Here is a 12034-nt window from a genome sequence, read left to right on the forward strand (position 1 = left end):
TTACTTATTGCTAGAATTAGAAGAGTATTACTTATTGCTAGAATCAGGGCTGGCTTAGTGGTACAGTGGTAATGCACTGCACAAGCAATGCTGGATCCGTATGGAAGATCATGGATTCGGTTCATGGGACAATTGTACACATTGGGTATGTGTGCCCCAACTCTGGCTCTTGAGGAAGACTGGGGAGATGGGAAAGATTGTGATCTGAGACCCTGGTGAGAGTGCTTGTCTCCCTCTCCCTCTTATGAAAGAAACTTAAAATAATCATAATAGTTAAAAGGCTTCAGCATCAATTGTACTTACATGCTTTGCTTTACATAGAGTACTCACTGAGAAAACTTGTTTACACAAATAAGTAGATAGGAATGGAAAGTATTTTGTTAGAACAGTGTTACTCAAAACTTTGACCTCTTGAATTATAAGCCAGAAATAGCAAGAAAAACTTTACATATTTTAAGCAAATACTGCAAGAGGGTAACTACTTTAAGACCTCATAATGTCATTGGTCTGTGACTGAGAAAGCATTGGAGTTGAGAAGGGCACAACTTTTTCTGTGCCAAAGATTCTGTGAGTGTGATTAATACTTCAGAAAGCCAAAAATCATATAGTAATTCATCATAAAAATTTAATTTTAATAAATTTATCTGACAGTTCAATTAGATCTCCCTTCAATTTTGTTGATAGCAAATAATTGAACACCACCTTATTTGAAAAATATTCTGTAATCTAGTCATTGTCACTCACTCTCTTTAATCCTAATACCAACATTTTGAATTGTGGTTAGTTTAATACTCTAGATATTTTTACACGCACCCAAAGCAAGTCATTGAAGTAAGATTCCAACTGGTTGGGAGATATTCCATTCTTTTAAAAGTAAGTGAAGGGTGGCTGGCAAAGGGAAAGTGAGAAAAGTGGCATTCTCAGGTAGATCCATTTCAATAGAGAGTACTTGGGAAAATTGAGGATCTAGGAAAAGATCCTCTAAGAATTACTCTTGCTTCCAGATTTCTTATCTTTTTTTTTTTTTTTTGGAAGAGGTTTTTGCTGTAGCGTGTGCGCTCGCCAGAGAGAGAGAGAGAGAGACAGAGAGACAGAAAGCAAGAAATCAGCCCCCAGGGGGGATGGCCACGCTGCAATCCCTTCTCCTCAGTTCTCCTCTCAGGATCTTGGGCACGCACACACACTCGCCCGGCGTGAGTTTTAAACCACCCAGTCCGGGATGCGAACCGCAGTTGACTACGTGGGAGTCCAGTGACATAGCCATTACGCTAACTGCTGGTCCCGCTTCCAGATTTCTGTAAAGTCTTTGTGAAAGTTTATATACTTCAGTTTGAAAATCATTAAAGTAAGTATTTGGACACACTGAGCGAAAATACTATTTTTAAAGAGATGTCAACAGTAAAAGAAAGTCCCCAAATTTATCTCGCTCTTTTCAACTCCCTAGGTTCACTCCAAGTGTAGGTACAGCCTGGATTGAGACAGTTATAGCTAGGGCTAAAGAAAAGGTACCCTCCACCCCCCCAAAAATATGGTCATAACAAACAGGAAGGAGTATGTGGGTGATCTTTAAGAGCTAAGAATTTTTGCTATTATGATTTTACTAGTGGTTCTCTCCTTATTTTAGCTAATGGAATTCATAATCCCCTCAAGGATTGAACTGGCTTTGGGTCAGAGAGAACCAGAAGGTCCTTGAGTTTCCTGACTGAAGAATTTTGTAATTTTGTTACCACAACTGAAGCTGAGAGAGGCAAAGGTGGGAAAGCGTCTCCTTTTTTACATTAATATAAAAGTAATTGCCTCTACTCTTGGAGACCTGGCTTAATTAGACTAATCTGATTTTCCACTGGCAAAACTAACACTAAAATGGTATTTCTCTGAGTTCTCTAATTATAGAGCAATCACACTTTTTCTTAACAGATACTAAAATCAAATGCTATATTGTTGGGTGAGGTCATTGTGAATATATTGTCAAAAGGCCTATTTTGAGGGACCACATGAATTCCAGTAAATCATATGCAGCGATGGAAAGCAAGAGATAGAAAATTTACTGAAGAAACAAATTTTATGAATTGCTACTATAATTTATCTTGACAGCGTAAGGTTTCACAAGTTGTTTCATAAGAAGTATGCTCATTGACCAAAACCTCTGTACTTGTAACCTCATCCTCCTTAATTACAACCCTTTTCTAGTTTCCCCTGTTATTCACTACCCCCATTCACTTTCTTACCTGAATAGTCTGAACAGTATGATGGACTTTTTAACAGATATTCTCACTAGCACTCTGAGTCTCTTTCCTCACTTGAATTCTTCTTACTCATTCTGCCAAGTCCCAAGTCAGAGTCAAACTATCCATTCTCTGTAGTATGGCTTCTAGTTTGTCAGATACTGCTGAAGAAAATGGTTTAACTACTGATTCATGCCATGATAAATCTGTACTTTCCAAACTCACCTTGACCCTTAGCAATATTTGATAATCCTTTCACTCTTGCCTGGTTGGCTTAGGTGCTATTCCAAATCTCAGATCATCACATTTCCAAGATTTCCTAACACACCTTCTCAATCAACAGATGAACAAACTTTCTTTCTTTAAAATAATTAACTAATTAATTATTGTGTTTTAATTTGCTATACAACACATGTACTCACCAGAGAAAGAGAGAGAGAGAAGTGAGAAAGCAAGCCACCAGGTTCAGAACTCAAACTGTGGTTGACCATGTAGAAGTCCAGCACCCCAACCACCATGCCACCTGCTGGCCCCAGATGGCCAAACTTTCTACTTGAGAAAAACTAGTGTTTAACTTCACTCCTTCCACTTCTAATTGTCATTTACAGCTTCATCCCCCTTGTCTACTGTTCCAGAGGACAATGCTGTACATAAATTATCCCCTCTCAATATAGTTTTTGATTTTTAAGCTCTTTCCTCCAAAGTCTGTATATATTTTTATCAGGCAAATATTCTCCTTGGAATTCATATTGCAAGTTGAACAAATGGGCATTGGAATTGGAATGTTAGGAAATAAAAAGTTCTGATTGGCTATAGAAAAGAACACATCAGAATAATAAGTGTTCTTCCTCTTTGAGCCATTCACAGGCAAAGACAGAAAGGAAGGTGAGTTAGGATGTTGCTTGTCCATTAAATATTTTTTAATTCTATCATAGTTCTGCCAAATGTCACAACATGAAATTTTAAAAACCTATGCTGAAGGATCAATGCCATTTTTGTCCTCTATTTGTTATCCCCTGTCACATGAGTAATCTAAGATTGCTACTAATAATAATTAGTCCACCCAGTTCTTTCTTTTAACTGTAAAGAGTTTGTTTACCTTCATTCACTTGAAACATTTTGTAGAAATTCCTAGGGCAACCTATGTGAATTATGATTGACCTGATACAACAGTTCTAATTTAATATAATACACACTAGGTATCATATAAAACTTACAAGTGACACATGTATGCTTGAAAAATGGTATTTGTAGAGATTGCATAAGAAGTTTTGATGGAAGGGGATACTTAGGAAATATCTGTGCCTGTCTAATCAACGGTAGGTCCAGGATTTGTAGAATCCTAAAGCATATACAATTTGGAAAAAAATCTCTTTCCAAAAGACAATACAAAATTATGAATACAAAATGAAGTTCAGAGCCTTTTTTAAAAGTTTGTGAAAATGATGGGCACTGAAGCTTAAGCTTCATATAAACAATTTTTTAAAATCTAACCAGGGGGCATTGTTTAATCCCAAAACCCTTGGGACCAGCAGTTAGTGTAATGGCTATATCGCTGGACTCCCACGTAGTCGACCGCGGTTCGAGTCCCGGACCTGGCGGCTTAAACTCACGCCGGGCGCGTGTGCGTGCATGCCCAAGATCCCAAGAGGAGAAAGGAGGAGAAGGGATTGCGGCATGGCCATCCCTCCTGGGGGGTGATTTCTCGCTTTCTGTCTCTCTGTCTCTCTCTGTCTGTCTGGCGAGCGCACGCGCTCTATAGCAAAAACCTCTCCAAAAAAAAGAAAATCCCAAAACCCAAGCCAAACAAACAAAAACCCACTAAAATGTGAACACTTAACATGAGCCAGGCTCTTTACATAGTATTACACTTCTTGTTCACAACAAACTTATCAGGTCAATATTACCATGTTCATTTTTACAAAAGTGCAGTGTGAGGCACAGAGAATTTAGAACTTGCTAACAGGCAGCTCACAGTGAAGCCGAGATCCAAATCAAGTTCTGACAAATTAAGTCTTGCATTATTTCCACTAGAATACTCTGCATTTAAGATTTCCACAAAGACTAAGAATTCAAGTTACTTTGAAGAACACCACTAGAAATTAGATGGAAATGCTGTTAATACTTGAAGCTAACAAGACTTAACTCACATTTGAAACCTTCATATTGTGCCCCATAGAGAGTAAGCATTCCATAGAGGTTTGTTGCCATCAGAGATGGTATTGATGAGTTATGTTTGACAGGTCCCCATTTTCTAACACAGTAGGAATTCCATAATGCAGAGACAAGGTGATTCTATTCTCTTCACTCAAAGACTTCAGAATACAATTTTAGGTGTTTGGCTAAAGCTGAGATAAGAAGTGCTCAGATATAGTAAGTATTTTCAGTTGACAAGCTGCTATTGATGCTGAGGTTACATAAGACATGTTGATTTTTGTTTTAGGGCCATTGTGACCTCAAGTGTAGCTATAATCAGTCCAATGCAATAGGGTTTCAAGATCAGTAGCACACACACAAAAAAATGATGACTTAACTGAATGGGAAAAGAAGGTACATTTTTTTCAAAAGTCTTCTTTATTCTTAGCATAAAAATTTCCCTTCAAAATGATAAGTGGTACAAACTCTTCAGGATCTTACATGCCCTCAAAAATAAGGTGAGTCTTTGATGGAAGCTGCTAAATGATAACTGTAAAAGAGGGTCTCTCACTATCAACCCAGGTTAAAGGCAGATATTTAAAATGGTGTTTCTTCCCACAGAAGTTCTAAAATAGATGACAACTACTTGAAGGAACTGAATGAGGATTTAAAGCTAAGGAAACAGGAACTGCTAGAGATGCTAAAACCTCTAGAGGATAAGAACGACCTTTTATTCCAGAAGTTAATGTCTAACTTGGAAGAAAAACAAAGAAGGTAATGGCTCCCTACTTGGGATTCTTATAGATAGAAGGGCTGGAGAACTTAAACTGCGTAGATTGGTAATAGTTATTTGACTTTATTTTTAATTAACAGGTTTGGACATTTAGCTGTAGTATGTAAAAATCAAACAAACATATAACCAGAAAAATCAAGATGACAAATCTTTCATCTTCTTTTAGTAAAATTAAATATGGCTCATTGGAGCTACAGTTAATATATACTCATTATTTCTTTTGCTCTTTAGGGTGCCCACACACACACACAAAAAAGAAAAAAAAAACAGGAATGAGCATTTAATAGCATACATCTATCATGGTCACACTGATAGCTTTCTTATTCATGCTTGTAGAATCACCTTAGGAAAGATTATACTGCTCTTCCTATGCTGTGAGATGGAACAGCAATCTTTTCTAGAGCCCTCTGAATGAGGGTTAGCCTCTAAACATACTAGGTAGTTATGGTCTTTACTAGAAAATTCACGCCATTCTTTACACAGTTTTCTTTATTTCTAGAAAAATCTCACCTCAATGTGTCTACCTTAGTTCCGTATCTTTATTAGCATCTCAAGGAATTCAGGGTGTTTTTGTTTGTTTGGTTTGGTTTGGTTTTAATTTTGTTTATTAATCCATTTAGTTTTTAATTTGACCAGAGAGAGACACAGAAAAAGACAGAAAGTGAAAATGCAAGCCACCAGTTCCAGGACTTGAATGTGGTCGGCCATCGGGAGTGTTCATCATCTTTACCATCATGCCACCTGCTGGTCCCAACTAGGGTTTTTGGACAATGAAAGCCAGGCAGAGAGTTGTGGTCAAACAGGAGCTTACAACCCAGCAACACAAACTTCTCAGGACAGGAGAATTCAAAGGACTGACTGATTAGAATTTGAGAGGAATCAGTAAAAAGGACAGAAACATAAATTAATTAAAGCCTTTAAAGAATATTTCTCTTACAGTCAAAGATTTAATAATGATTCAAATTTTGTCAGAAACTTAATGACTTGTACTCTCTGCAGCTACCATAAGGATTTAAATGGTTTTCCCAATAAACTAAAATGTGTTTATTTTGAGAATCAAGGGGATATGAGGAAGCAGACCAACATGAGGTATAGAGTAACTTTGGGATTTATCTTTAAGACAGTAGGTTCTTCAACTTCCTCTTTTACAGGAACAGAACCACCCCTTTCTCCTCCAAAGTCATCATACACCAAAACATTCTTCTGAGGAAGTGGAATGGGATCTCACTGATTGTTGGAGACCTAAATTGTGATTATTAAAGGACATGGAATTCATTACATAGCACAAAGCTAAATCAAATGTCAATGAAGAATGGAATCGTTTTAGTCATAGTAGAGTATTTTCTGACATCTTGTAGAATTTTAATATTTTCCTGTAGGACATATGTATGTTTTATAATGTCTCTCTTCATTTTAGTCTGCAGATCATGAGACAGATCATGGCAGGGAAGGGATGTGAAGAATCCTCAGTCATAGAGCTAATAAAGGAAGCAGAGGAGATGAAACAGAACCTGGTAAGAAATTGCTGGATATTCCAGAGAATGGCCTCCAAAAGAGGATTCAGTTCTATTGCATTGTCACATGTGAAAAGAAACAGTATTCATTTCTAGCATTTGATGCCCCAACACTCATATCTCATTGATCTAGAAAGTCCAAAGTGGTCCAAAGGGAAAAAGAGGAAATGTTGACAAGAGCAAGGACTAACTAAAAGAAATTATATTATTTGACATTTTTACAACTTTTCATCTAGGGGTTAATGAATATGAGCATATTAATTCTTCACATTTCAGAAAGAATAGAAATGTTTATGAAAATAAAACAAATAGCTTGTTCTGAGAATGTCTCACATTTTAAAAATCAACAATTTAAAGAATCTTCAAAATTAAAAATTAGTAGTTTAAGCCCTAGAGAAACTGCTATATGATGAAAAAATCTTAAGCATAAGAATTAATTTCTATTGATACCATTTCATAATCACCATAATGAAAGTTTTGTTATTTTTCTAACCATCAACATTATCATCAACATTAAACTTATCTCTCATGCTCTTAGGTTTGAGGTAGGTCAATTCATGAACTTCCTCTGAGTTGACTATGTCCCTGAACCCCTTTCTCATCATTATTAGTAATTTCTTACTTTAATGACTGAACAAACATATGTTTCTGTCTGTTTGCTTCCCTGACACACCACCAACAGGAAAGGAAAAACAAGATGCTTCGGAAGGAAATGGAGATGCTATGGAACAAGGTATGCTGAAAGTATTGTCTTCCATGGGGCCAGCAGATGGCATAATGGCTACGTCGCTGGACTCCCATGTAGTCAGCCGCGGTTTGAGTCCCGGATGCGGTGGTTTAAACCCACGCTGGGCATGTGTGTGTGTGTGTGTGTGTGTGTGTGTGTGTGTGCCCAAGTTCCTGAGAGGAGAATGGAGGAGAAGGGATTGTGGCGTGGCCATCCCCCCTTGGGAGTGATTTCTCGCTTTCTATCTCTCTGTCTCTCTCTGTCTTTCTGGCGAGTGCCAAATAGCAAAAACCTCTCAAAAAAAAAAAAAAAAAAGAGAAAGTATTGTCCTCTAGATCATAATGGAAAGAACCTCCCTTTCCTATGGGCTTCATCCTCTTTTTTTCATGTACCTGCTTCTACTTATGCCTCATTCTAATCCATTCTTTGCACAGAAGTCAAAGGGATATTTTTAAAACAATTAAAGCATTACTTTCATGAAAACCTTAACAGTCACTCCTTGTTGTGGCATAATCTGGCTTTTGCCTACCTTCTAGACTACTCTCAAAACTCCTCCTCTTGCTTTCTTTTTTTTTTAAATATTTTTAAAATTTCATTTTCTTTTATACAATCACATAATTTAGCTTACAAAATGTGTATTTCAACATGTGAATATTTCTCCCTAATCCAGTTGATAAAAGTATAAAATTATCTTCAGCAGATAATATACACATTCACTTCCTTGTGGTCTCTGAATTGTGCTAAAACATCCTATCTTAAGGCCTTTGATCTTGCTTTACCTTCTGTCTATAATGACATTTCTCATGGCTAGCTCATTCTCATCCTTCAGGTTTCAGGTTAAATGTCTCTTCTCAGAAAATTCCCTCTTGTTTATACCATTTAAAAGGCATCCTCCAATTACTTTCTATTTTACAACTATATTCATGTTCTCCAGAGCACTTTTTATATTATAAACATGTTATTATAACACATTTTAATATTATAAACATATCATCTTGATTGCTTTGTCTGAATCCCTAGCACTTAGCAGAATACCTGGAACATAGTAGATAAATGTGAGTTGAATAAATTAATTAATAAATTAACCCAAATGCCCCTTTTATTTTACAACAATCACTAGACAGTTTAAGATAACAATATTAGACCATTTTTGCTAGGAAATCTTGGAGAGAGAAGGATTCCTTTGTAGACTAAGCTATGCAACTAGAAGAACAGATTATGTCTTGTGATAAAAACAGTTGTTCGATGTGATCTCTGCTTTTTTCCCTTTACATATAATAATTGCCCAGATTTATGGAGTACAATGTGACTTTTCGTTACAAGAATACAATATGGAGGCCAGCAGGTGGTATAGTGGTTATGGCACCGGACTCCCACGTGGCTGACTGTGGTTCGAGTCCTGGACCAGGGAGCTTGAAACTCACACTGGGAGCCTGTGTGCATGCCCAAAATCCTGAGAGGAGAATGGATAAGGGATTGTTGCATGGCCATCCTCCTGGGGGATGATTTCTCGCTATCTTACTGTCTCTTTCTGTCTCTCTAGTGAGCACACATGCACTATAGCAAAAATCTCTCAAACAAAAAAAAGAGAGACAGAATATAATATGCAACAATTAAATCAGAGTAATTGGTATATCCATCATCTCAACCATTTGTTTTACTTTGTGTTAGGTATATTCAATATCCTCTTTTTAAAACTATTCTGAGGTATGCATTAAATTGTTAACTATCAATATATTCACTCTACTGTACTTCATAAAATAAGAAATTATCCCTCTTATCTATCTGTAATTTTGTTTTCATTAACCAAAATTTCTCTATTTGTCTCTTCCCTCCATCCTTCTGGCCTCTAATTGATAATTGGCTTTTTTCTTATTCTCACCTTTCTATAAATAATCAACATACCTTCAACCCTGCATTTTGTTCTGAGATCTGCTTGTAGTTTTCAGTGGCAGCTACTAATTAGTTCTATGAATTGTTAGAAGTTTTAGTTACTAAGTTTTTGGGTCCTTATGATAGAAATGTTTTAAAATAACTCCTCTTCAAAAGCCAGCTTGCTTCTCAGAGCTTCTGAATGACTTTTTATAAGGGATGTCCGTATACCTTGGCTTGTGATCAATTGTCCCTTACTCATATTTGGATAGGGAGAAATGGAGAATTGCATGCCTAGACATTAGAAACACATTTTTCAGAGTCACAAAGATCTGGTTCATATTTGCAGCTCTGTACTTTCCTATTTGTGTGCTCTAAACAAATGACTAAAACTCCCCAAATTTCAGTTTTCTCATCTATAAAATGGAAATGAAAATGGTCCCCAAAGAGCTATGAGTTTTAAATAAGAACGTCTGTAATGTAGTAGTGAGAGTAAGTATTATAAAGTAGTAAGTAGCTTACAGTAGTGATTGGCATATATTAAGGGCTCAGTAAGTGTTTTTTATTATCCTAAGTTATACTCAAGGGACCAAATGAAAGGGCTCATTACATCCTGAACCCCCTTAGGTGGAACATATTTCATTTGGGGCCCTGAGAAGCTTCAGATTGGCAGGAACCAAAAATCTTGACCTGTATTGTTTTTCTACTTTGCTCATTAATTACCACTGATTTAAAGCTTTGCCAAAATGTCTTTCCACAGACATTTGAGACAGAAGATCTCATTGATCAACAAAAAACACCACAGATAAAAACCAAGGCAGACTTGCAGGATGGAAAGGCAAGTGTACATCAAGTACTTAAAATTTCAAGATCGCTCATCCCACACAGCTGGAAACAGCCTATTAACAATCAAGGCTAATTTGGGAAGACAGATAGGTAGAATCTGGGTCTTTAGGATATAACGGACTTATAGTCTACTCAGATATTGTACATCTTTCCTGGGGCCTTCTATTCCTTTAGCTCTCTTTCATCCTAGGCTCTCAAATCCCCCTCATCAACTATGAAGACCAAAAATGAATTGGAAACATCATCTGCAGAGAAAGTGAAGGAAATGAGGAAGGTAGTACAGTCACTTTGAACAGTAGCAGATTTTAGAGCTGACAAACTGGAAATATTTAATGCAGCAATTATGTGCCTCAGTTATAGTGTGCCCCTGACCACTGTAAATTTGTATAGGTAATCTAGTTTTCTTAGAGTATCATATTTGATTTAGAGTGACATCTCAAAGATCTGGAAAATAATGTTAGCTAAAGTGAAGTGAAAGAAGCTATACCAACAATGACAACTCCACAATACTGTGTGATGTCAGAATATTTATTAATTTTTTTTGAAAATTTATTTAGATGTATCACATTCATATCTCATCTTTGCATAACAAGTCATTCACAGAAAATGATCATTTTCATTTAGATTTTACCTTTTAGAAGGTGGATTATATAGGAGAAGCCAATTAGGAGAACTTTTTTTTTTTTTGAGAGAGTTTTTTTTTGCTATAGGGCGCATGCGCTAGCCAGAAAGACAGAGAGAGACAGAGAGACAGAAAGCAAGAAATCACCACCCGGGGAGATGGTCATGCCACAATTCCTTCTCCTCCTTTCTACCCTCAGGATATTGGGCACACACACACGTGCCCAGTGTAAGTTTAAGCTACCGGGTCTGGGACTCGAACTGCGGTCGACTACATGGGAGTCCAGCGACATAACCTTTACACTAACTGCTGGTCCCAAGGAGAAATGATTTTAAAATGTTTTATTGTGAGTCTATTACATAAAAATTCTGCTATGAGTTTTTTATAGTATATTGATTTCTGATTTCTGATCTCAATTTACTTTTTCACCCAGAGGCTCTTTCTTCCACCAGGAAAAGCAACAGAGGAAAATGGAATGGGTCAAATATCAAGAACAAGCCAACATCCTTCAGGTACAAAGGTCTTCTGAGGCTGAACATGGGATACATTTTTATTTACAGAACATATATGCTTTTAGCTTTATTTTTTTTAAAAGAATTCTTTAACTTTATTTATTTATTTATTTATATTTGACAAGAGGAGAGAGAGAGAGAGAGAGAGAGAGAGAGAAAGTGAAAAAGCAAGCCACCACGGGAACCAGCAGTTAACCTAATGGCTATGTCGCTGGACTCCCATGTAGTTGACCGCGGTTCGCGTCCCGGACCCGGTGGCTTAAATCTCATGCCGGGCACGTGTGCGTGCGTGCCCAAGATCCCGAGAGGAGAGTGGAGGAGAAGGGATTGCGGCGTGACCATCCTCCCTGGGGGGTGATTTCTCACTTTCTGTCTCTATGTCTCTCTCTGTCTGTCTGGCGAGTGCACGCGCCCTATAGCAAAAACCTCTCAAAAAAAAAAAAAAGGAAAGAAAAAGCAAGTCACCAGGACCGAGACTTGAAACACGGTCAGACGGTCAGCTGTGTGGGAGTCCAGCACCCTTAACCACCAGGCTACCTGCCGGTCCCAAGCTTGATATTGTTAAACCCAACTTCCTCCTACTGTATTATCAATTATCCTTCTAAAAGAAATAAATCATGAGAAAAAAATGTTAAAAGAACAATTAATTCCCAAACATACAGTCAACTGATTTTTGACAAAGGATACTAGTTAATCCAGTGGGAAAAGGAAAACTTCTTCAGGAAATGGTGCTGGAAAAACTGGATTTCCACTTGTAGAAAGATGAATCTGAACCCCTACTTCTCAC

The 12034-nt window shown here is 37.2% G+C and overlaps 1 protein-coding gene and 1 long non-coding RNA gene across 5 annotated transcripts in view; one reads left to right on the forward strand and one right to left on the reverse strand.

The window, feature by feature from the left end:
• Positions 1 to 4643, reverse strand: part of LOC102486795 (uncharacterized) — a 72885-nt gene extending 68242 nt beyond the window's left edge. For both annotated transcript variants that reach the window (XR_001369735.1, XR_333657.1), the window contains exon 1: positions 4376 to 4643. This is a non-coding gene — a long non-coding RNA (uncharacterized LOC102486795). The remainder of the gene's footprint in view (positions 1 to 4375) is intronic.
• The window catches only part of CCDC196 (coiled-coil domain containing 196), an 18580-nt gene continuing 9579 nt past the window's right edge, over positions 3034 to 12034 (forward strand). The window contains exons 1-7 of one of the 3 annotated variants that reach the window (XM_006142424.1): positions 3034 to 3110; positions 4983 to 5135; positions 6572 to 6668; positions 7351 to 7401; positions 10028 to 10105; positions 10304 to 10387; positions 11188 to 11247. In XM_006142424.1, the coding sequence (XP_006142486.1) occupies positions 5059 to 5135; positions 6572 to 6668; positions 7351 to 7401; positions 10028 to 10105; positions 10304 to 10387; positions 11188 to 11247 (447 nt within the window). In that variant the 5' untranslated portion in view covers positions 3034 to 3110; positions 4983 to 5058. Of the gene's footprint in view, positions 3111 to 4737; positions 4880 to 4982; positions 5136 to 6571; positions 6669 to 7350; positions 7402 to 10027; positions 10106 to 10303; positions 10388 to 11187; positions 11248 to 12034 lie in introns of those variants that run through there. The other 2 variants (XM_006142422.1, XM_006142423.1) reach the window with 2 other exon arrangements.

Source organism: Tupaia chinensis, unplaced genomic scaffold (assembly GCF_000334495.1).
Source record: "Tupaia chinensis unplaced genomic scaffold, TupChi_1.0 Scaffold000075_1, whole genome shotgun sequence".
Lineage (NCBI taxonomy): Eukaryota > Metazoa > Chordata > Mammalia > Scandentia > Tupaiidae > Tupaia > Tupaia belangeri.